Source organism: Orcinus orca, chromosome 8, assembly GCF_937001465.1.
Source record: "Orcinus orca chromosome 8, mOrcOrc1.1, whole genome shotgun sequence".
NCBI classification, from domain to species: Eukaryota; Metazoa; Chordata; class Mammalia; order Artiodactyla; family Delphinidae; genus Orcinus; species Orcinus orca.
Window position 1 is genome coordinate 54982882 of NC_064566.1, and position 25379 is coordinate 55008260.

The 25379-nt window shown below is 36.8% G+C and overlaps 1 protein-coding gene across 5 annotated transcripts in view; it reads right to left on the reverse strand.

Moving 5' to 3' along the window:
• RSF1 (remodeling and spacing factor 1) overlaps window positions 1-25379 on the reverse strand; it is a 171814-nt gene that overhangs the window by 50339 nt on the left and 96096 nt on the right. For 3 of the 5 annotated variants that reach the window (XM_033405799.2, XM_004279831.3, XM_033405798.2), the window contains exons 3-5: window positions 23783-23875; window positions 22226-22431; window positions 2169-2323 (exon numbers count right to left, since the gene is read on the reverse strand). In XM_033405799.2, coding sequence (XP_033261690.1) covers window positions 2169-2323; window positions 22226-22431; window positions 23783-23875 — 454 coding nt within the window. Of the gene's footprint in view, window positions 1-2159; window positions 2324-22225; window positions 22432-23782; window positions 23876-25379 lie in introns of those variants that run through there. The other 2 variants (XM_049713608.1, XM_049713609.1) reach the window with 2 other exon arrangements.

A 25379-nucleotide genomic window follows, 5' to 3' on the forward strand; every position in this document is an offset into this window, starting at 1 on the left:
GTAACTTTGTATGGAGACAGATAATTACTAAATTTATTGTGGTGATCATTTCACAAGGCATACAATGTCAAATCATTATGTTGTACCCCTGAAATGAATAATAATGTTATATGTCAATTATACTTCAATTTAAAAACATCTTAAAATTCAATAGTGGGTTTAGAGTACTTTAAAATTAACTTTTACTGATGTAGGCTACAAACTGAATTTTAAGATACAGAAAAGAATTTTTCAAATCAGAAATATGGCTTATGAGTAAGACCACCAAAGATATTTGAAATCATATAAACACTGGTCAAAGGAGGACAGTAAACAGGATTTTTGCTAAAAGCAATGCTTAATATGTACGAACATTATAGCCTACATTAAAAGGCATAATTACTTGTTTTTATACAATGCTTGCAGCTAGGGGATGACTTTATGGTTAATTCCCTCAAAGCAGCGAATAAGGTAAAAACATATTGCTTTCAGATTCTAATCAAAACAGTAAAGGAAAACTAACAGTAGAGGAAGAAAGCATAATAAGGAGAGCAAATTCTCTCCCCTGTCTTTAAAAGGTATGTTATCAACAAAAAGTATTAACTAAAATGATGTTAGACAAAATTTCAGTTGGTTTCTCTGCTTCTAGAAAAGTTAGGACTTGGTTCAGTCCTTCTGAAGAGGTTACGATTTGATCTGGTCAGTTAAGCATATTAGGAAGCTCAATCAGGAAATCAAGTTTAATAATTATAATTCTTGGAGACTTAAGGATTTGCTAAGGGCAACCCAAAACAAAACAAAGAAAACCAATCCACACCACACACACACACACAACTGAAGAATTGGCAAAGAACTTGAATAGATATTTTTCCAGAGAAGACATACAAATGACTAAGTACATGAAAAGGTGTTCAACATCATTATAGTCATTATAAAACGGCAAATCAAAACCACAGATAGGGCTTCCCTGGTGATGCAGTGGTTGAGAGTCCGCCTGCCGATGCAGGGGATACGGGTTTGTGCCCCAGTCCGGGAAGATCCCACATGCCGCGGAGCGGCTGGGCCCGTGAGCCATGGCCGCTGACCCTGCATGTCCGGAGCCTGTGCTCCGCAACAAGAGAGGCCACAGCAGTGAGAGGCCTGTGTACCTCAAAAAAACCACCACAGATACCACCTCACATCCATTAGAATGGCTATTATTTTAAAACAAAGAAAAGAAAAGGAAGTGACAAGTGATGTGTATGTACCTTGTGAAAAAACTGGAACCCTTATGCATTATTGGTAGGAATGTAAAATGGTGCAGTGGCTGTAGAAAATGGTATGGCAGAGCCTCAAAAAATTAAAAACAGAACTATCATCAGATCCAGTAATTCTACTTCAGGTATATACCCAAAAGAAGTGAAAGCAGGTATCTATACACCCACTTTCATAGCAGCACTATTCTCAATAGAAAAATGGTAGAAGAAACCCAAGCATCCAGTGACAGATGAATACATAAAATGTGGTAGATACACACAATGGAATATTAGCCTTAAAAAGGAAAAATTCTGATACTTGGACAATATGGATGAACACTGAAGACATTAAGCTCAATGAAAATGAGACAGTCACAAACGGACAAATACTGCCATGATTTCTCTGAAATAAGGTTCCTAGAGTTAATCAAATTCATAGAGAAAGAAAGTAGAATGATGGATGCCTGGGGCTGAGGGGAGGAGGAAAGGGGAATTAGTGTTTAATGAGTACACAGTTTCAGTTGGGGAAGGTAAGTCTGGAGATGAATGGTGGTGACAATTGCACAACACAAATGAACTTAATGCCATAGAACTGTACACTTAAAAATGGTTAAAATGATAAAATTTTGTTATGTATATTTTACCACAATAATTTTTAAAAAGTTCACTAATATTTTGTACTCTTAAATTAGTAACAGATATTATGTTTTGATGATATGAACATTTTTTATTTAAATTTTTTAAATGTTCAATATAAAAGACCAAAGTCCTCAATGGTTTTTTGCCGCTGCTTCTTTTTTTTTTTTTTCATTAAATAAAAGGAAAATGTACCTCCTTTTACAGGAAGGGTTAAAAATTTTCAAATTGAGGGAATTTCAATTTATATAGCTGGGAAGAGGAGTAGAAAAGAGAAGAAATTACAAAACAAAGCAAAACAAAACACACAAAAAAAACCTTGTTTAGGTGTTTCTTCCTCCTTTTTAGTCTCCTCATCCTCTAAGCTGGGACTTTCCCGGGAAGAGTTGTCCTGTTGGCTAGAGTTTTTCAATAGTACAGGATCAATTTGTGCTTTCAGGAGCGCAAGAGTCTCAGCCAACTCGTTTCGATTTCTAAAAAAGTGGAAAAAAAAAAAAGACAGCATAAAAATCTTTCTTGTTTTCTAAGACCTGTGTTGCCAGGGGTTGGGGGGGAGGGTCAGAGAATTGGGAGCCTGGGGTTAGCAGATGCAAACTAGTATATATAAGATGGATAAACAACAAGGTCCTATTGTATAGCACACGGGACTATATTTAATATCCTGTGATAAACCATAATGGAAAAGAATATGAAAAAGAATATGTATAACGGAGTCACCTTGCTGTACAGCAGAAATTAACACAACACTGCAAATCAACTATACTTCAATAAAATTTAAAAAATCTTTCTTTTGTTCTAAAGAGATTTCAGAATATATCTATTAGAAATTAAAATTGAAAAAAGAAAAACATATTAAGAACATCAAAAAACACTAGTACAGGACTTCCCTGGTGGCACAGTGGTTCAGAGTCCACCTGCCGATGCAGGGGACACGGGTTTGTGCCCCGGTCCGGGAAGATCCCACATGCCGCAGAGCGGCTGGGCCCGTGAGCCATGGCCTCTGAGCCTGCGCTCCGCAACGGGAGAGGCCACAACAGTGAGAGGCCCGCATACCACACACACACACAAAAAAAACACACAAAAAAACACACTAGTACAGCTAACCCTAATTAACCTTAAATTTTAAAATTAAGTATTAGGAATGAATACATATTAAAATAAACTCTTCCCCAAAGAGGGGAATAGTCTTAAGACTATTCTATTGATTTGAATGGCAATGCAAATCTCTTTGGTTAAAAAGAACAATAGGAACAAAAATTAAACAAAAAGCTAAGTTGGATAATTTTTTTTAAATACTATGCAATGTCTAGGGAGTACAAAATCAATGGAAAACTTCCTTGAAGAAGAATTTTTTTTAAACTAAATGATTCAAGTTTTTGATTCATATGGGAATAAGAACTCTTTTCCACCTACAGAGAGAATAATATTTGAAACTGCTAAGGAAGTCTACTAACACAGTTCAACAACCCAAAATTTTAAGTTATGGATGCTGCTTTGTCAATTAGAGTTTACAACTACAGGAAGGGAATTCATTTTGAATAAAAATTACAAGAAAATCCCAAATAAATAAGATACCAATCTACAAATTATCTGTTTTTTCTACCAAATCCGCAGGTGTAGTATGGTCAATTTTAATGCCACTTACAAACAAGAAAACTAATTTAAATATTTTCCTGCTCAAATAAACAGGGTGTAACAGTGAAAACAAAAAGGAAACCCTGGACTAAGAGTTGAGAAACTTAGTTCTAGATCTGCTACTAAGTTAATTAAACAGCACCATGATCTTCCCATCTGTGTCATCAAAGCACCGTGCATGCACCTCTAATTCTATGTAGTTAGTATTAAGATGAAACTACTTGTTTTCTTATCTGTCATGCCACATATGTCCTCTATCCTCTGTTTCCACCTCTGTGCTAGCTGCCTTATGAAGTAGGCTCTAAAAAAATGTTTAATGAATGAATAGAATCCCTGTTCCTAAACTAAATGGCGATGTACCCCTGGACAGGTCATATATCTTCATTAGCCCTGAGTTTCCTTATCTATAAAAGACTAGATTCTCTCAAGTATTATTAAATTGGCTTCCAAAGAAAGTAATAAAATTGCCAGTGATTGACATCTTTCAGAAATTAAAATGACAACCATTTTGTCATTGTGTATGACAATGAACACAGGTTTATACATATTAAAAATATTGTGCATGGAAATGAATACATGTTTATATATAACTATCACATTAGCATATACAATAAAATGAATAGTTTTAGGATTTTAATTACCTAATAGTAGAAGGTCAGATTAGATGCACTTTCAAGATCATGTCTGGTACTACATCCACTTTACAAAAAAGGAAAATTAAAACCTAGATATGTTAAATAAATTAATTTTTGGCTAAGTTTCTATCTCTGAATTTCAGTAGACCAACCTGATTCTAACCTAAGCCTCTATCCACTTAATGTTATTACTATGACATTTCACTGAGAATTCTATTTGTTATTTTTTGAGGTCATGCTGGGAACTGCATGACCTCAACCCATTTGTTATTTTTTGAGGTCATGCTGGGAACTGAAAAAAATATTGAAGTATTTCACTATACCTATTTTTAAAAGCTGCTGAACATTACAAGAGTGCCAATATTGCTAGAAAATCCATGTCAATTACTTCCACTACTCTAAGCAACAAAAAAATTTAGCAGAAAAATTAATTAAGAACTCCCCTAAAGGCTTTTAACCTGACTACAGTATTAAAATGCAAACCTAAAATAGCCATTATATGAAAACAGAAAACTACCCATCTGTATTTCTCCTGTTTCAATCTTACAATTAGATTTAGTATGCTAAGTAATTTTTAAAAAACCCTAAATTAGAACTAGAGGGTATTTTAATAAATATACATATATTAAAATTATATCCAAATTTCTTACAGGACCTTTTATTTTTAGTACGATTTTTAAAGGTTACTTTCCATTTACAGTTATTACAAAATATTGGCTATACTCCCCATGTTGTACAATACATTCTTGAGTCTATCTTACACCCAACAGTCTGTACCCCCCCCGCCACTGGTAAACACTAGTTTGTTCTCTATATCTGTGAGTCTGCCTATATTTTGTTTTATTCACTAGTTTGCTGTATTTTTTAGATTCCACATGTTAGTGATATCATAAAGTATTTGTATTTCTGTCTGACTTATTTCACTTAGCATAATGCCCTCCAAGTTCATCCATGTTACTGCAAATGGCAAAATTTCTTTCAAGACTGAGTAGTATTCCATTGTGCGTATATGTGTATGTGTGTTTGTGTATATAAATATATGTAAACCACAACAGATTCATGTATGTTAATTTTGTTTCCTGCAACTTTTCCAAATTCACTGCTGAACTCCAGTAGTTTTCTGGTAGTGTCTTTAGGATTTTCTATGTACAGCACCATGTCATCTGCAAACAGTGGCAGTTTAAGGCAGTTTCCTCCTTTCCAATTTGTATTTTTTAATTTCTTTTTCTTCTCTGATTGCTGTGGCTAGGACTTCCAAAACTATGTTGAATAAAAGTGGTGAGAGTGGGGATCTTTGTCTTGTTCCCGATCTTAGAGGAAATACTTATAGCTTTTCACCATAGAGTATGATGTTAGCTGTGCGTTTGTCACATACAGCCTTTATGATGTTGAGGTACGTTCCTTCTATGCCCACTTTCTGGAGTGTTTTTATCATAAGTGGACGTTGAATTTTATCAAAAGCTTTCTGCATCTATTGAGATGATTATATGGTTTTCATTCTTCAATTTGTTAATGTGGTATATCACGCTGATTTGCAGATATTGAGAAATCCTTGCATCCCTGAGATCAATCCCATTTGATCACAGTGTATGATCCTTTTAATGTTCTGAGTTTTTTTTTTTGGCTGCGCCACATGGCATATGAAATCTTATTAGTTCCCTGACCAGAGATCGAACCTGCACCCCCAGCAGTGTAAGTGTGGAGTCTTAACCACTGGGCCAGAGAAATCCCCTTTTAATGTATTACTGGATTCGGTTTGCTAGTATTTGGTTGAGGATTTTTGCATCTTTGTTCATCAGTGATATTGGCCTGTAATTTTCTTTTTTTATGATATCTTTGTCTGGTTTTCATATCAGGGTGATGTTGGCCTCATAGAATGAGTGTGGAAGTGTTCCTTCCTCTGCAATGTTTTGGAATAGTTTCAGAAGGATAGGTGTTAACACTTCTCTAAAGGTTTGGTAAAATTCATAACTGACCCACTTTGCTGTACAGCAGAAATTAACACAACACTGTAAATCAACTATACTCCAATAAAAAAAATTAATTAAAACCAAAAAAAAAAAAGGGGGGTTTATAGAATTCTCCTGTGAAGCCATCTGGTCCTCTACAGGACCTTTTATTTTTTTAAATAAATTTGTGGAGTTAAAAAAAAATATTTATTTATTTGGTTGTGTTGGGTCTTAGTTGTGGCAGTCAGGCTCCTTAGTTGTGGCATGTGCACTCTTGCGGCATGCATCTGGGATCTAATTCCCAGACCAGGGATTGAACCCGGGCCCCCTGCATTGGGAGCATGGAGTCTTAACCACTGTGCCACCAGGGAGGTCCCTACAGGACCTTTTAAAATAGACTGTGGATTCTAACAACAGTTCAGTTGTTTTGCCCTCCCTCTCTCCATTGTTTTCTTTTCTTTAAAACATTTCTTCACTGAAGCATATTAAATCAGATATATTCCTCCAAAATGCCATGTTCTCTTATGATCTCAGGTGTTTACATTTCTGTTCTCTTCAGCCCAAAGTGCATTTCAGACTAACTCCAATCATTATATCAAAGACAAACACAGAATGGAGAAACGTGGTATATCCATACAAGGGGGAATATTATTTAGCCATAAAAAGGAATGGAGTACCGATTCTTACTACATAGATGAACCTTGAAAATATTATGCTATCTGAAAGAAGCCAGACACGAAGGCCACATATTGTATGATTCTATGTATATACAGTGTCTAGAAAGGCAACTTAGGGAAACAGAAAGTAGACTGGCAGCTGCCATGGGCTGGGGAAAGGGAAAATGGTGAGTAAACGCTAATGCACAGGGTATGGGGTTTCTTTGTGGGGTGAGGAAAATGCCCTGGAGTTAGATAGTGGTGATAGCTTCTCAACTTTGAGAATATACTAAAAATCACTAAATTGTATTTGTTAAAAGTGATGGTGACTTGGACAAGAATGTAGTTATGAAAGGAATGAGGAACATTTAAACACTGGATCCATTTTGCATAGAGAGCTGACTGGATTTGCTGCAAGAATGGATGGGAAGTGAGAGAAAAAGAAAAGTTAATGATGTGCCTCCCAAGTTTTGAATCCAAGTAAACATGGATGCTCTTAACTGTGATGGGAGAAACATACTGAAGTGGAAAGGCTGGAAGCTCAAGTTATGGGCAGATTGACTGATGTTGACTTAATGGATTCTTAACTATCTGTACCTAAAGTTAATCTAGACTTGAGTGAAGTAGAACATATCATCCTAATTGTATAATATATATAATATATATATATATGATTGGAATATATAATTATATATTCCTATCATATAATGTGGAATATGATTTTTCTTAGTCTAAGGGATGTTCAGAGTTAGAAAGAGTGGTAGGGATAAACCGTTCAGAAGCAATTGACCTGACAGCCCAATTCAATTAAAAAAAAAAAAAAAAAAAGGGGGCTTCCCTGGTGGCGCAGTGGTTGAGAGTCCGCCTGCCGATGCAGGGGACGCGGGTTCATGCCCCGGTCCGGGAGGATCCCACATGCTGCAGAGCGGCTGGGCCCGTGAGCCATGTCCGCTGAGCCTGCGCGTCCGGAGCCTGTGCTCCGCAACGGGACAGGCCACAACAGTAAGAGGCCGCGTACCGCAAAAAAAAAAGACAAAACAAAAACACAGCCAAGCATAGGTATCATCTTCTGCCAAGTATGGGTTAGGTATCTGGTTCCTCCACAGCACACTGGAGTGATCTCCATCACAGATCACATTTATGACACTATATTACCATTTACTATTTCCCTGTATCTTTCTCCCACAATATGGAGAGCTTAGGAATGGCATCATGTCTTTGTACCTCCTGAGCACAGGACAGTTAGTTATATAGCAAGTCTTTAGCAAACACCTGTAATATATGATTCCAAGGTTTACCAATAATTTTCCATCTTTTTCATGCAAGTCCAAATTACTGAGTAGACAAAAAGGAGGATAACTGAGTACGACAGTATTCCTTAAGGGGGCCAAGAAGCTGAAGGAAGGTATTAATGAGTGATATCAAAGAAGTTAACATTAGTGAGTGATCACTATGCTCCAGGAATTACTCCAGAAGCATTACATGAATTAATTCATATAATTCCAATATAATCTGATTAAATAGGTACTATTATTACCCCCATTTTATAAGACTAGGAAAGTGAGAACATGCAGAAAGGTACAGTAATTTGCTTATGGTCACAGTTAGTACATATTAAAGGCAGAACTGAATTATAGACAGTCTGACTTCAGAGACCATGTTTTCAATCACTGTGCTATATTAGCAGCATGTCTTGACAGATTTTCTAATTATGGGTTCATGAAAACTCGGTATACTATTTAGAAATCAGCTCTTTGAAAATGATTGTCAAACCACTATCAATACTTAAAATATTTTTATTGAGGTATAATTGACATCCATTGAAATGAACAGACCTTAGGTGTTCAGTTAATCAGTTTCGACACATGCATACATCTGTGTAATCCACACATCTATCAAGATAAGGAATATTACACATCACCCCAGAAAATTCCCCCCTGCCCTGTCCTCCTACTCAATCCCTCTCCTCCACCAAAAGCAAAAATGAATTACAGTTTTGAACACTGTAACCACAGATCAGTTTAGTTAATTCCAGAACTTAAATGGAATAAAACAGTATGTACTTTTTGGCTTCTCACACATGATAATGCCTTTGAGACAAATCCACAGAGTTGCATGCATTATAGGTCATTTCTTTATATTGCCTAGTAATAATCCATATATGGGGACCATTATGAACAAAGATGCTATGAACATTATTATACAAGGTTTTTTGTAAACATTTGGTTTCATTTCTCTAAGATAAATACCTAAGAGTGAAATCACTGGGTTATAGGGTAACAGTTTGTTTAACATTCGAACAAATGGCCGAAGTGTAAGTGGTTATACCATTTTACATTCCCACCAGCAAGGTGTTTAAGAGCTCCAGTTGGTCCACATACTTGCTAACATTTGGTACTGTAAGTTATTTTCAGTTTAGTCATTCCAGTGGACGTAAAGTAGTATCTCATTATGGTTTAAATTGGGAATTCTCTGATGAATAATGATATCAAACACTTTTTCATGTGAATATGGGCCATATGTATATATTCTTTACAAAGAAACTGTTCAACAGTCTGCATAAAACTTTATCTTTCTTAGCAGACCTAGTATAAAAGCACTTTCAGCAGTCGCTTTCTGATTTTGAAGAATCGCCTAACGAAGTCTGGTCTAAGATGTGCTAAAATTCTCTGATCATTAATAACCAATAACTACCACTTCATGGTATTCATATATTTTGCTCATCTTTTACATTCCTAAAGAAAATTGCCTGACATATCCCCTAGCATAATATCACTTATAGCATGTTATTTCGTCAGACATAGAAAATATTTTTCTGTACTTTATCCTCTTTCATTGAGGACTAAAGTAGTGATGAAATAACTATAACAAATACTATTTTTTCATGGCAATTATGTTTTGAACATTAGTTGAAATGAGTGGGACACTGGCTAGAGCTCAAACATTTTTGTTTGTTTTTTACATTTTTGTTTTTGAAACATAATACTTAGTTATGCCATACATAACTGCTGGTTTGATAGGTTAAAATGTTCAAATGTTGGCAATTTCATTGCCAATGTCGGCAATGTTGGTTCAATGAAACTTAATGATTTTTACTATTTTGTAAGTAACTTACTAAATCTAATTGTTCAAACTTAAAATACAATTATATTTCAGTTAACCACTTCCTATCTATCCATCTCATATATATTTATATTATAAATTTTACACACACAGGAATGGAAATCGCAGAAGTTTTAAAACTATGATGTTATAGCATTAAATTTAAAAAAAACTTAGGAACTTAATTTTTTTTTTTTTTTTGCAGTACGCGGGCCTCTCACTGTTGTGGCCTCTCCCGTTGCGGAGCACAGGCTCCGGACACGCAGTCTCAGCAGCCATGGCTCACAGGCCCAGCCGCTCCGCGGCATGTGGGATCTTCCCGGACCAGGGCACGAACCCGTGTCCCCTGCATCAGCAGGCGGACTCTCAACCACTGTGCCACCAGGGAAGCCCAAGAACTTAATTTTTTAAGAGCAGTTTTAGGGTCTAAGCAAAATTGAGAAGGTACAGAGATTTCACATGTATTCCATGCCAATGCACAGCTTCCTCCATTCTTAAGATTATGAGATGAATCTATCCTGACACACAACTACCACCCAGAGTCCATAGTTCACGTTACGGTTACCCTTAGTGTGGTACATTCTACGGGTCTGGACATATATATACCAACACTCATCCATCATTACAATAGTATCAGACAGAGTAGTTTTACTGCTCTGAAAATTCTCTGTGCTTCACCGATTCATCCCTCATTCCTCTCTAAACCCTGACAACCACTGTTCTTTTTACTTTCTCCATAGTTTTATGTCTTCCAGGACATCATATAGTTGAAATCATACAGTTAATTTCAGACTGCCTTCTTTCTTTTATTAATATGATTTAACCTCCGCGTCTGTTCATGGCTTGACAGCTCATTTGTTTTGTTTTAGACAATATACCATCGTCTGGATACACCTCAGTTTATCCATTTACCTACTGAAGGATATTCTTAGTTGCTCTCAAGTTTTGCCAAGATACGAGTAAAGCTGCTACAAACGTTCATGTGCAGGTTTTTGTATAGACGTTAAGTCTTCAACTTCTTTGGGCAAATACCGAGGAAGATGATTGCTGGATCATATGGTAATGTTTAATTTTGTAAGAAGCCAGCAAACTGTCTTCCAAAGTGGCTGTGCCATTTTGCATTCCCATCAGCGATGAATCAAAGTTCCTATTGCTCCATATTCTCACCAGCATTTGGTGTTATCAGTGTTCTTGATTCTGGCCACTGTAATAAGTGTCTGGTAATACCTCACTGTTGTCTTAATTTACATTTCCCTGATGAAATAGGACATGGTGCATCTTTTCCTGTGATGATTTGCCATCTGTCTGATAAGGTCTTTGGCCCATTATAAATCAGGTTGTTTGTTTTCTTACTGTTGGACTTGAAGAGTTTTTTGTATATTTTGAATAACAGTCCTCTATCAGATATGTCTTTTGTAAATTATTTTCTGCCATTCTGTGGCTTATATTTGCATTATGTTGACACTGTCTTTCACAGAGCAGAAATTTTTTAATTTTAATAAAGTCCAGAATATCAATTCTTTCTTTCATGGATTGCACCTTTGGTATTGCATCAAAAAAGTTATCATCAGGGCTTCCCTGGTGGCGCAGTGGTAGAGAGTCCGCCTGCCGATGCAGGGGACACGGGTTCGTGCCCCGGTCCGGGAAGATCCCACATGCCGCGGAGCGGCTGGGCCCGTGAGCCGTGGCCGCTGAGCCTGCGCGTCCGGAGCCTGTGCTCCGCAATGGGAGAGGCCACAGCAGTGAGAGGCCCGCATACCGCAAAAAATAAATAAATAAAGTGTACAAGTCAATTTAAAAAAAAAAAAAAAAGTTATCATCAAACCTGAGGTAATCTAGATTTTCTTCTATGTTACCTTCTTGGAGTTTTATAGTTTTGCATTTTACATGTTGGTCTGTGATTCATTTTGAGTTAATTTTTGTAAACGTTGTAAAGCTCTGTGTCTAGATTCCATTTTTTGCATGTGAATGTCCAGTTGTGCCAGCACCATTTGTAAAGACTATCTTTTCTCCACTGTATTGCCTTTGCTCCTTTGTCAAATGTAAGTTAACTATATTTATGTGTGTCTATTTCAGTGCTCTTTATTCTGTCCCACTGATCTACTTGTCTGTTCTCTTGCCAATACCACACTCTCTTCATTATGATAGTTTTATAGTAAGTCATGGACTCAGGTACTGTCAGTACTTCAACTTTGTTCTTCTACAACACTGTGTATTCTAGGTCTTTTGTCTGTAAGTTTTAGAGTCAGTTTGTTGATATCCACAAATAAGTTGCTGGGATTTTGATTGGGATTGCGGTGAAATCTACAGATTAAGTTGGGAAGAAGTAACATCTTGACAATATTAAGTGGTCTTGTCCCTGAACATGGAATAGCTCTCCATTTATTGATTCTTCTTTGATTTCTTTGATTAGAATTTTGTTTTCCTCGTATACACTTTTTCTTATTTCGTTAGATTTATACCTAGGTATTTCAGTTTTAGGAGAGCTAATGTAAAGGCACTATGTTTTTAAATTCAGATTCTACACATTCACTGATGGTATATAAGAAAGTGATTGACATTTGTGTATTAACATTTTATCCTGCAACACTGCTATAATCACGAATTAGTTCCAGGAGATTTTTTGGTTGATTCTTTCCGATTTTCTACATAGAAAATGATGTCATTGGCAAAAAACGACAGTTTTATTTCTCCCTTCTCAATCTGTGTATCTCTTATTTCCTTTTCTTATCTTACTGCATTAATTAGAACTTCCAGTATGATGTTGCAAAGGAATGAAGAGAGCAGATACGCTTGCCTTGTTCCTGATCTTAGTGGGAAAAACTTCAAGTTTCTCCTCATTAAATAGATGTTACGTGTAGGATTTTGTAGCTTTTTTAAAAAATAATTTTAAATTAAATATTCAGCTAACAAAACTATTAGATGCCCCTTAACTTTTGTTGAAAGCCAAGTACTGGAAATCCTCCGATTCTGATTAGGATTTATTCTCTGCCTCCATAGAAAATCAGTTTGTTTGTTTTTTGGGGTTTTTTTGGCTGCGTCACATGGCTCACGGGATCTTAGTTCCCCATCCAGAGATGGAACCCGGGGCCCCAGCAGTGGAACTGCAGAGTCCTAACCACTGGAACGCCAGGGAATTCCCAATATATATATTTTTTAATCAAGGAAGTTTCCATCTCTTCCTACTTTACTGAGAGTTTTAATCATGAAAGGGTGTTGAATTTTATCAAATGATTTTTATGTATGTATTGACATGATCATGTGATATTTTCTTCTTTAACCTGGTGATGTGTGAAAACTGGTTTTCAAATATTGAACCAGCCTTGTATACCCGGGATAAATCCCACTTGGTCATGGTGTATTATACTTTTTATGCATTGTTGGTTTTAATTTGCTAATATTTTTTGAAAATTTTTGTCTTTATGTTCATGAGAGATACTAGTCTATAATTTTCTTTCTTGATAATATCTTTGTCTGGTTTGCATATTAAGGTAATGCTGGACCCACATAATTAGTTAGGAATTATTCTCTCTCCTTCTATCTTCTGAAAAAGACAGAAGAAAATCGGTATAATTTCTTCCATAAATGTTTGGTAGAATTCACTACTGAACCCATCTGAGCCTGGTGTTCCATTTTAGAAGGTTAATTACTGATCCAATTTCTTTAATAGAGACTTGTGCATATTACCTATTCTTCTGTTGTGAGATTTAGCACATTGTCCTTTTCAATTAATTGGTCCATTTCATCTAGGTTATCAAATCTGTGGGAATCCAGTTATTCACAGCATCAGCATTCCTTTATTACCCTTTTAATGTCCATGGGATATACAGTGATGTCCTCTTTTTCATTTCTTTTTTTTTTTGCGGTACGCGGGCCCCCCACTGCCGCGGCCTCTCCCGTTGCGGAGCACAGGCCCCGGACGCGCAGGCCCAGAGGCCCTGGCCCACGGGCCCAGCCGCTCCACGGCACGCGGGATCCTCCCGGACCGGGGCACGAACCCACGTCCCCTGCATCGGCAGGCGGACTCCCAACCACTGCGCCACCAGGGAAGCCCTCTCTTCACAAAGCCTTCACAAAAATGAGACCTATATGGATAAAACGGTTCACTACATTTGTCCAAAATAGTACTAGTATGTCAAGTTAAAGCTAACTGAAATACCGTCGTGTCACAGGACACATTAAGAATCTATCGGAACAATGGTACTTCCCCGGAAAATACACACATTAATTACAACTAAGAGCTACTACTTAAAATATAAAGGATTCCAAAGGTGCATGAAGCTCATCTAGAGATGTCAGAGCTGTACTATTCACTACCATATTCCCCATTGCTCAACACAGAGCCAGTTACACAAGTAGGCATGTGATAGAAATCTATTAGTTTAATGAAATAAAGGAACATTAGTGTGACAATCAGGTGTTTAGAATTCGGCTTTAATTACCTGAAATCAGAGTCAAAATCCCAATGTTTTATTAATGATCCCAAATATTACTGCATATTTGGAAAAAGTTGCCTGGCAAATTTGCCGTTTTTTCTTCCTGCTGATAAATATTTCTTTTATAAAGAAACTAAGTTTCAATCTTTGGAGATAGAAGTTGTAAGAAAAGACAATAGTTTAACTGGGAGAAAAGGAACAAATTTATATCAAGCATGTACTATGGCCCTAGTATGATTTCTCTTATAGTTCTCAGAACAATTTAACAGGGAAGTATTATCATCTTCATTTTAGGAAAGAGTGTCAGAGAAATTAAGTAAGCTGCCTACAGATGATAAGCAAAGGAACCCAGATTCAAACAGTTATTAACTATAAAATCAATGCTCTTTCTCTCACATCATGCACTGGGGTATAATCTACTTAAAACAGTGTAAACTAGAAGTTGTTTTAAGCGTGTATGACTGATTAATAATAAACATAATTTTTCTCTGCCATATGTTCTTCATCTACAAAGCAGAAGACAATATGTCTTTAACAACTATGCAAGTTTGATATAGGAATTAGCAGTGGTGGTAAAACATAACGAACAGAACCTCATTTAATGTATGTTTTCATAGGGAAAGATGGTGAGTATATTTTATTTCAGGAACATTTTGTTGATCTTAATTTAGTAAATTAACTACATGGAAAACCATATTATAATATGAGGAAAGGATGCTTATAAAACAATCCCCCAACAGCTCATTTAATGTTTATCCTTAGGGCATGAAAGTTGAGCCTCCCTGACCCAAACAATTATTATGAATTTCTACGAATTATCTCTTCGAAACATTAATAAATGACCACTGACAAAAAATTGCTAAATCTGAGCAAAAACAAAGACGAGTTACAGTTAAAGGACTTTTTCATAAGCCAGTGGATGTATATCTATTACTTATCCCTACTGTAGTTATAAATCCTGATATTTTCAAACTTAATATAAATTGTGAGAATTAAAAGAATAAATTCTAAATAATTAATTACCAAAAACAGAAAATTGGACACACAAAGATTCTGAATAACAGTCCCAGTCACTTATCAATTTAAAAGAAAGTTTTATTTTAAGGTTTTACATTAAATGTTTCCGTTCAAATATATTTGTCAATACAAATATAAGAAATCAAGGTTTTTCGAAAAAGATTAGGGGAAAGGGTCCAAGATGTTGGACCACCAGAGACCTCCTGGCCCCATGTAATATTAATCAGTGAGAGCTCTCCCAGAGATCTCCATCTCAGCACTAAGACTGAGCTCCACCCAACGGCCAGCAGGCTCCAGTGCTGGATGCCCCATGCTGAACAACTAACAAGACAGGAATACAACCCCACACATTAACAGAGAGGCTGCCTAAAGTCATGCTAAGTTCACAGACACCCCAAAATACACCAGCAGATAAGGCTCTTCCCACCAGAGGAACAAGATCCAGCCTCATCTACCAGAACACAGGCACCAGTCCCTGTGCAAGAAAGCCTACACAAGCCACTGAACCAATCTAACCCACTGGGGGCAGACACCAGAAATAAGAGGAACTATGAACCTGCAGCCTGTGATAAGTAGACCCCAAACACAGTAAGTTTAAAAAAAATGAGAGGGCAGAGAAAACATATGCAGCAGATGAAGGAGCAAGGTAAAAACCCACCAGACCAAAGAAATGAAGAGAAAATAGGCAGTCTATCTGAAAAAGGATTCAGAGTAATGAGAGTAAAGATGATCCAAAATCTCAGGAAGAGAATGGAGAAAATGCAAGAAACATTTAACAAGGATCTAGAAGAACTAAAGAGAAAACAAACAGTGATAAACAACACAATAAATGAAATTATAAATACTCTAAAGAAATCAATAGCAGAATAACTGAAGCAGAAGAACAGATAAATGACCTGGAAGACAGAATAGTGGAAATAACTACCGCAGAGCAGAATAAAGAAAAAAGAATGAAAAGAATTGAGGACAGTCTCAGAGACTTCTGGGACAATATTAAATGTACTTACATTCAAATGATAGGGGTCCCAGAAGAAGAAGAGAAAAAGAAAGGGTAAGAGAAAATATTTGAAGAGATTATAGTCAAAAACTAGTCAATCAAGTCCAGGAAGGTCCAGGAAGTGCAGAGTCCCATTCAGGATAAACCCTAGGATAAACATGCCAAGAAACACATTAATCAAACTATCAAAAATTAAAAAAAAGAAAAAATATTTAAAGTAGCAAGGGAAAAGCAACAAAAACCTACAAGGGAACTCCCATAAGGTTAACAGCTGATCTTTCAGCAGAAACTCTGCAAGCCAGAAGGGAGTGGCAGGATATATTTAAAGTGATGAAAGGGAAAAACCTACAACCAAGATTAGTCTACACAGCAAGGATCTCATTCCGATTCAACAGAGAAATTAAAACCTTTAAAGACAAGCAAAACTTAAGAGAATTCAGCACCACAAAACTTTACAACAAATGCTAAAGGAACTTTTCTAGACAGGAAACACAAGAGAAGGAAAAGACCTACAAAAACAAACCCAAAACAATTAAAATGGTAATAGAAACATACATATCAATAATTACCTTAAATGTAAATGGATTAAATGCTCCAACCAAAAGACATACAATGGCTGGATGGATACAAAAACAAGACCCGTATATATGCTATCTACAAGAGACCCATTTCAGACCTAGGGACACATACAGACTGAAAGTGAGGGGATAGAAAAAGATATTCCATGCAAACAGAAATCAAAAGAAAGGTGGAGTAGCTATTCTCATATCAGACAAAATAGACTTTAAAATAAAGACTATTAGAAGAGACAAAGAAGGACACTACATAATGATCAAGGGATCAATCCAAGAAGATAAAACAACTGTAAATATTTATGCACCCAACATAGGAGCACCTCAATACATAAGGCAAATGCTAACTGCCATAAAAGGGGAAATCGACAGTAACACAATCATAGTAGGGGACTTTAACACCCCACTTTCACCAATGGACAGATCATCCAAAATGAAAATAAATAAGGAAACACAAGCTTTAATATCAGTTAAGTCCATCTTTATCAGTTAAAGATGGACTTAACTGATATTTATAGGACATTCCATCCAAATACAACAGAATACACTACCTTCTCAAGTGCACATGGATCATTCTCCAAGATGGATCATATCTTGGGTCACAAATTAAGCCTCAGTAAATTTAAGAAAATTGAAATCATACCAAGCATCTTTTTCAACAAATATGCTATGAGACTAAATATCAAATACAGAAAAAAAAAACTGTAAAAAATACAAACACATGGAGGCTAAAGAATACACTACGAAATAACCAAGAGATCACAGAAGAAATACAAGAGGAAATCAAAAACTACGTAGAAATAAATGACAGTGAAAATACGACAACCCAAAACCTATGGGATGCGGCAAAAGTAGTTCTAAGAGGGAAGTTTATAGCAATACAATGCTACCTCAAGAAACAAGAAACATCTCAAATAAACAACCTAAACTTACACCTAAAGCAATTAGAGAAAGAAGAACAAAAAACTCCCAAAGTTAGCAGAAGAAATCATAAAGATCAGATCAGAAATAAATAAAAAAGAAATGAAGAAAACAATAGCAAAGATCAATAAAACTAAAAGCTACTTCTTTGAGAAGATAAACAAAATTGATAAACCATTAGCCAGACTCATCAAGACAAAAAGGGAGAAGACTCAAATCAACAGAATTAGAAATGAAAATGGAGAAGTAACAACTGACACTGCAGAAATACAAAGCATCATGAGAGACTACTACAAGCAACACAATGCCAATAAAATGGACAACCTCAAAAAAATGGACAAATGCTTACAAAAGTACAACCTACCAAGAATGAACCAGGAAGAAATAGAAAATATGAACAGACCAATCACAAGCACTGAAGTTGAAACTGTGACTAAAAATCTTCCAACAAACAAAAGCCCAGAACCAGATGGCTTCACAGGCGAATTCTATCAAACATTTAGAGAAGAGCTAATACCTATCCTTCTCAAATACATCCAAAATACAGCAGAGAGAGGAACACTCCCAAACTCATTCTACAAGGCCACCATCACCCTGATACCAAAACCAGACAAAGACGTCACACGAAAAGGAAACTACAGGCCAATATCACTGATGAACACAGACGCAGAAATCCTCAACAAAATATTAGCAAACAGAATCCAACAGCACATTAAAAGGATGGTACATGAAGATCTAGTGGGGTTTATCCCAGGAATGCAAGGATTCTTCAGTATATGCAAATCAATCAATGGGATACACCTTATTAACAAACTGAAGGAGGAAAACCATATAATAATCTCAATAGATGCAGAAAAAGCTTTTGACAAAATTCAACACCAATTTATGATAAAAACTCTCCAGAAAGCAGGCATAGAGGGAACCTACCTCAACATAATAAAGACCATATATGACAAACCCACACCCAACATCGTACTCGATGGTGAAAAACTGAAACCATTTCCTCTAAGATCAGAAACAAGACAAGGTTGTCCACTCTCACCACTATTATTCAACATAGTTTTGGAAGTTTTAGCAACGGCAATCAGAGAAGAAAAAGAAATAAAAGGAATCCAAATCAGAAAAGAAGAAGTAAAGCTGTCACTGTTTGCAGATGACATGATATTAAACAAAGAGAATCTTAAAGACTCTACCAGAAAACTACTAGAGCTAATCAATGAATTTGGTAAAGTAGCAGGGTACAAAACTAATGCACAGAAATCTCTTGCATTCCTATACACTAACAATGAAAAATCTGAAAGAGAAATTAAGGCAACGCTCCCATTTACCACTGCAACAAAAAGAATAAAATACCTAGGAATAAATCTACCCAAGAAGACAAAAGACCTGTATGCAGAAAACTTTAAGGCACTGATGAAAGAAACTGAAGACAATACAAACAGACGGAGAGATATACCATGTTCTTGGATTGGAAGAATCAACACTGTGAAAATGACTATACTACCCAAAGCAATGTACAGAATCAATGCAATCCCTATCAAATTACCAATGGCATTTTTCACAGAAGTACAACAAAAAATCTTAAAATTTGTATGGAGACACAAAAGACCCTGAATAGCCAAAGCAATCTTGAGAAAGAAAACTGGAGCTGGAGGAATCAGACACCCTGACTTCAGACTATACTACAAAGCTACAGTAATCAAGACCGTATGGCACTGGCACAAAAACAGAAATATAGATCAATGGAACAGGATAGAAAGCCCAGAGATAAACCCACACATATATGGTCACCTTATCTTTGACAAAGGAGGCAAGAATATCCAATGGAGAAGAGACAGCCTCTTCAATAAGTGGTGCTGGGAAAACTGGACAGCTACATGTAAGAGAATGAAATTAGAACTCTTCCTAACACCATACACAAAAATAAACTCAAAATGGATTAAAGACTTAAATGTAAGGCCAGATAGTATAAAACTCTTAGATGAAAACATAGGCAGACCACTCTATGACATAAATCACAGCAAGATCCTTTTTGACCCACGTCCTAAAGTATCGGAAATAAAAACAAAAATAAACAAATGGGACCTAATGAAACTTAAAAGTTTTTGCACAGCAAAGGAAACCATAAACAAGACGAAAAGACAGTCCTCAGAATGGGAGAAAATATTTGCAAACGAAGCAAGTGATAAAGGATTAATCTCCAAAATACACAAGCAGCGCATGCAGCTCAATATCAAAATCAAACAACCTGGGTTTCCCTGGTGGCGCAGTGGTTGAGAGTCCGCCTGCCGATGCAGGGGACATGGGTTCGTGCCCCGGTCAGGGAAGATCCCACATGCTGCGGAGCCGCTGGGCCCGTGAGCCATGGCCGCTGAGCCTGCACTCCACAACGGGAGAGGTCACAACAGTGAGAGGCCCGCATACCCATAAATCAATCAATCAATCAATCAATCAATCAATCAATCAATCAAACAACCCAATCCAAAAACGGGCAGAAGACCGAAATAGACATTTCTCCAAAGAAGATATATAGACTGCCCACAAACAAATGAAAGTATGCTCAACATCAGGAATCATTAAAGAAATAGAAATCAAAACCACAATGAGGTATCACCTCACACTGGTCAGAATGGCCATCATGAAAAAATGTACAAACAATAAATGCTGGAGAGGGTGTGGAGAAAAGAGAACCCTCCTGTGCTGTTGGTGGGAATGTAAATTGATACAGCCACTATGGAGAACTGTATGGAGATTCCTTAAAAAACTAAAAATAGAACTACCATATGACCCAGCAATCCCCCTACTGGGCATATACCCTGAGAAAACCATAATTCAAAAAGAGTCATGTACCACAATGTTCATTTCAGCACTATTTACAATAACAGGACATGGAAGCAACCTAAGTGTCCATCAACAGATGAATGGATAAAGAAGATGTGGCATATATATACGTTGGAATATTACTCAGCCATAAGAAGACACGAAACTGAGTTATTCTTAGTGAGGTGGATGGACCTAGAACCTGTCATACAGAGTGAAGTAAGTCAGAAAGAGGAAAACAAATACTGTATGCTAACACATATATATGGAATCTTAAAAAAAAAGGTTTCTGAAGAACCTAGGGGCAGGACAGGAATAAAGACGCAGACATAGAGAATGGACTTCAGGACATGGGGCAGGGAGGGGAAGCTGGGACGAGGTGACAGAGTAGCACTGACATATATATACTACCAAATGTAAAACAGATAGCTAGTGGGAAGCAGCGGTATAGCACAGGGAGATCAGGTCGGTGCTTTGTGACTACCTAGAAGGGTGGGATTGGGAGGATGGGAGGGAGATGCAAGAGGGAGGGGATATGGAGATATATGTGTACATATAGCTGATTCACTTTGTTATACAGCAGAAACTAACACAACATTGTAAAGCAATTATACTCCAACAAAGATGTAAAAGAAAAAAAATTAATTAAGAATAGAGGGACTTCCCTGGTGGCACAGTGGTTAAGAATCCACCTGCCAATGCAGGGGACATGGGTTTGATCCCTGGTCTGGGAAGATCCCACATGCCACAGAGCAACTAAGGCTTTGCGCCACAACTACTGAGCCTGTGCTCTAGAGCCCGTGAGCCACAACTACAGAAGCCTGCGCGCCCAGAGCCTGTGCTCTGCAGCAAGAGAAGCCACCGCAATGGGAAGCCCATATACTACAACAAAGAGTAGCCCCTGCTAGCCACAACTAGAGAAAGCCTGCGTGCAGCAATTAAGACCCAACACAGCCAAAAATAAATAAGTAAAATAAATAAATAAACGAAAGAAATTAAGAATAGAAAAAAAAAGATCAGGACAAAAAAAGTAGAATGTTCCTCAGATTTCTTCAGACTTCAGTAAAGAAATGTATGAACAGGAAAAACTGAAAATATAGTTAAGTGTCAGATGAATTAGCCACATTAATGAGTAATAAACAAATAATGCCTAATAGAAAACTATATAGCTAAACAAAAATCAAATAATGTTTTTCTGGGAATTTCCTGGCCGTCCAATGGTTAGGACGCTGGGCTTTCATTGCCGAGGGCATGGGCTTGATCCCTGGTCTGGGAACTAAGATCCCGAAGCTGTGCACCACAGCCAAAAAATATATATATAATGTTTTTCTTACATTTCTTTCCAACGATGAGTTTCTGTGTGCATATTACCTATGCATCATTATTTTTCAGATTCCAGCTTTCCAAAGTACAAGGTATTTGTCCTGATATGGACCACACTGCTAAATATATTTATTTGACAAATAATTGAGCACCTGCTTTGGGTATTATGCTGGGCACTAGGCTAGGTCCTGGAAATTCCCAATCCCATAAAAAGAAAAGGATCACCCAGCTTTAGAGATTATATTCCAATAGAGAAGAGATCAAAGTAAGAAACATGCAAATAAACATGAAAAAAATTCCAATAAAAGATACCTGACGATGCACTTCCATGAAGAGCCATCTTGGTCATCTTGTTCTTCTATATACATTCTGACATTGTGATCTTGATCCAATTGGTACCAGTACATGAGGCCATCTTTGTCACGGCCAATTGGCTGGAGACGCATGGTATCGGCATCCTCCTCATTGATAATATTCTTGAATTTGAGATTGTCATCAAACTGACACTCACAGAGGTACTGGAAAATAGTCATGACATGGTTTAAAATACCCCATAAATGTTTCTCCATGAAAATAAATGTGATATGTTCAACCAAGGAACAGATTTGGGGATAGGAGAAAGAATACTTTTAGTTTTATCCATCTTTCACTTTCCTCTCTCCCCTTTCGTACACTTACTTTACAGTAACCAACTTTAAAACATAAATTTCTAAGTTAACATTTAATTTTTGTATTACAGAAATTTATAGGTTTAACCCAACCAATGACACAAAAGTGAAGTTATATTTTAAAGCAATGAGTCTGTTTGTACTAAAGTTTCCCAAATTTGTTCATGGTATAAAATTTTCAATCACTCCTTCTCTCTTAAAGCTTTTAGATGAACTTCATTCTTGAAATGGCTATCTATTTTTGAAAGCTTGAGACATATACAGTTTTTAAGGAAGGCAGTCTTATTGATAACTTACTCTGCGGAATTCTCTTTTAAAAAAAAAAAAAAGACATCACCAAATTGGAAGAACTGATTTTTAATTAAAATTTTTGTGTATGATTAGTGTATAAAGTCAGATTTCTTCCCTGAACCTATCTGCCCAGGCAAATAATACATGACGTTCCTAACATAGCCTCTTTGCCTTTGCCTGTGGTGTCTAGGCCCGTAGACTCTCTTCTATAAAGGTAGTTTTCCCCTTCATTATGCTGACCACATTGCTAATAATTAGGGCCAACACCCTGAAGCAAGCAAGGAGAAAAAGGGTAACTCAAACTTGAAAATAAATCTATACTTTAGATTTAGAAGACCTATTTTAATTAAGTAGGTTTGGTTATGTGAGACTTTTATTAAGTACACACTGGCATGCCCCATGTCATCTGGAAAACTAATGATCAAATTACTAATTTAGTAAATCAGTAAAAGATTAACCACAGTTTACCATATTTGTTAACAATGACTGTTGAAGGCTGCAAATAATGCATAAAATTAATGTGGGGTTTACCCATTCTACTATTGTCCCTACAAGCAGAGATCATTAAACCTAGATATACTTGTATATTGAAAAATAACCCAAAACAGTAATTTAAAGAACATTTTTATCACCAAACAATAAACAAGAAAAAGAAAAATCTATTGTCCTTTTCCGCTAACAGTGAAAATGTCTACTTGGGGACTTCCCTGGTGTTCCAGTGGTTAAGACTCGGTGCTTCCACTGCAGGGGGTGCAGGTTCGATCCCTGGTCGGGGAACTAAGATCCCACATGCTGCAGGCGTAAGCCCCCCACCAAAAGTCTACTTTCTAGTTATTTCCCAATTCAACCAGAAGGAGTCAAAAGTGAATTTTTTAATTAAAATAACTGTAACAAATAATAAATTTATTACCTTTAAGAGTGCTAACTTGCATTCAACACTCATTTCAAGATAGCCTTTCTTCTCCATCTCCCATGCCCAGGTGCTGTTAAACTCTTGACATATCTGTCAGAGAAAGTTAAAGTCTTAATACATAAAAGCAATTTAAATTTACATTGGTAGTTTTGTTGTACAATTATGTTAACAGTTTTGTTAATATATAAAGGAAAAAGTTTATACCAAACACAACTGAATCCAATCCCACCCTGAAATGCCTATTACTTAAATATACCAGAAATGTTTACTACTGTCTGATGATTGAATTTAAGGTAAGCAGTGATCCCTGCAGCTTTCTCCTCTGCTCTCAAGAATTTTATATACACTTTTGTGGCACCTTTTCCCAAATGCAAGTAATTATCTGATTCCACCTCTCCAAACAGCCTAGAAGTTCCTCGACGGCAAGGACAATAGTTTATTCATCTCTATGCCTACAACAGAAGCAAGCTAAAAAAAACCATGCCAAACTGTAGGCACATTTTTATTCAAGTAACTCTCCAACTCAAAATCCTCCTAATTATGGGTAAAGATTCCACTGCTTGGCATTTGAGACCTTCTATAATGTGGCATTAACTTAAATTTCTAGGCTTCTCTTCTCATACAAACATTGCAAGCAAACCAGAGACACTTTAAAAGGATGAGGAAAGGATCTGGATAACCATTCCACTTATCAGGCGATGCACCATGGGCTTTATGACCTCTGTGAGCCAGTTTCCTCAGCAATAAAAGGGGAGCAGTAATAATACTGACCTTAAAGGTTGTGAAATAGGTATAAAAAATGATAAAAAGTACCTAGAAACTTCATGCTTTTTTTCCAATCCAAGGAACAAAGCGTATAATGAAGGCCAAGGGAGAAGAACCAATACAAGGCACAAAATTATCTGGGAGCTTGGGCAATTAGCTAGAAACACTGGCAGGAGAAAAACAAACAGGCAAGTGAAACTCCTTTATATAACCACCTCAACCTAGGAATAAGACCAGGCTGGCCCTCCTGGGAGGGCTACCCTTTTCCTCTCCTGTACCGGTGTCATCTTTTTTTTTTTTTACCAAGTTAGGACAGAATGCAGTATGGCAAGGAACTATATCATGGGGGATCTTCAAAGGCAAAAAGGAAGAATGAGCTCTCCATTCTCTGGAATACCATACTTCCTCTGACTGATAGGACTACATTTTGTAGAGAAAAAAAATTGAGATATACAGAATAAGGGAAATTTCTGGAATATTATACAAGGAAGACCTCAAATGATTATATTAAAACCTAAAGGTCAACATGTGAATAGACACTTTGCCAAAGAATATATATAAATGGCCAATAAGCACAGGAAAAGACAGTCAATGTCCTTAGTCATTAGGGAAATGCAAATCAAAACCACAATGAAATACTACTTCATACCTGTTAGAATAGCTGTAATCAAAAAGAAGGATAGGGGCTTCCCTGGTGGCGCAGCGGTTGAAAAACCACCTGCCAATGCAGGGGACATGGGTCCAAGCCTTGGTCCGGGAGGAACCTACATGTTGTGGAGCAACTAAGCCTGTGCGCCACAACTACCGAGCTTGCGCTCTAGAGCCCACA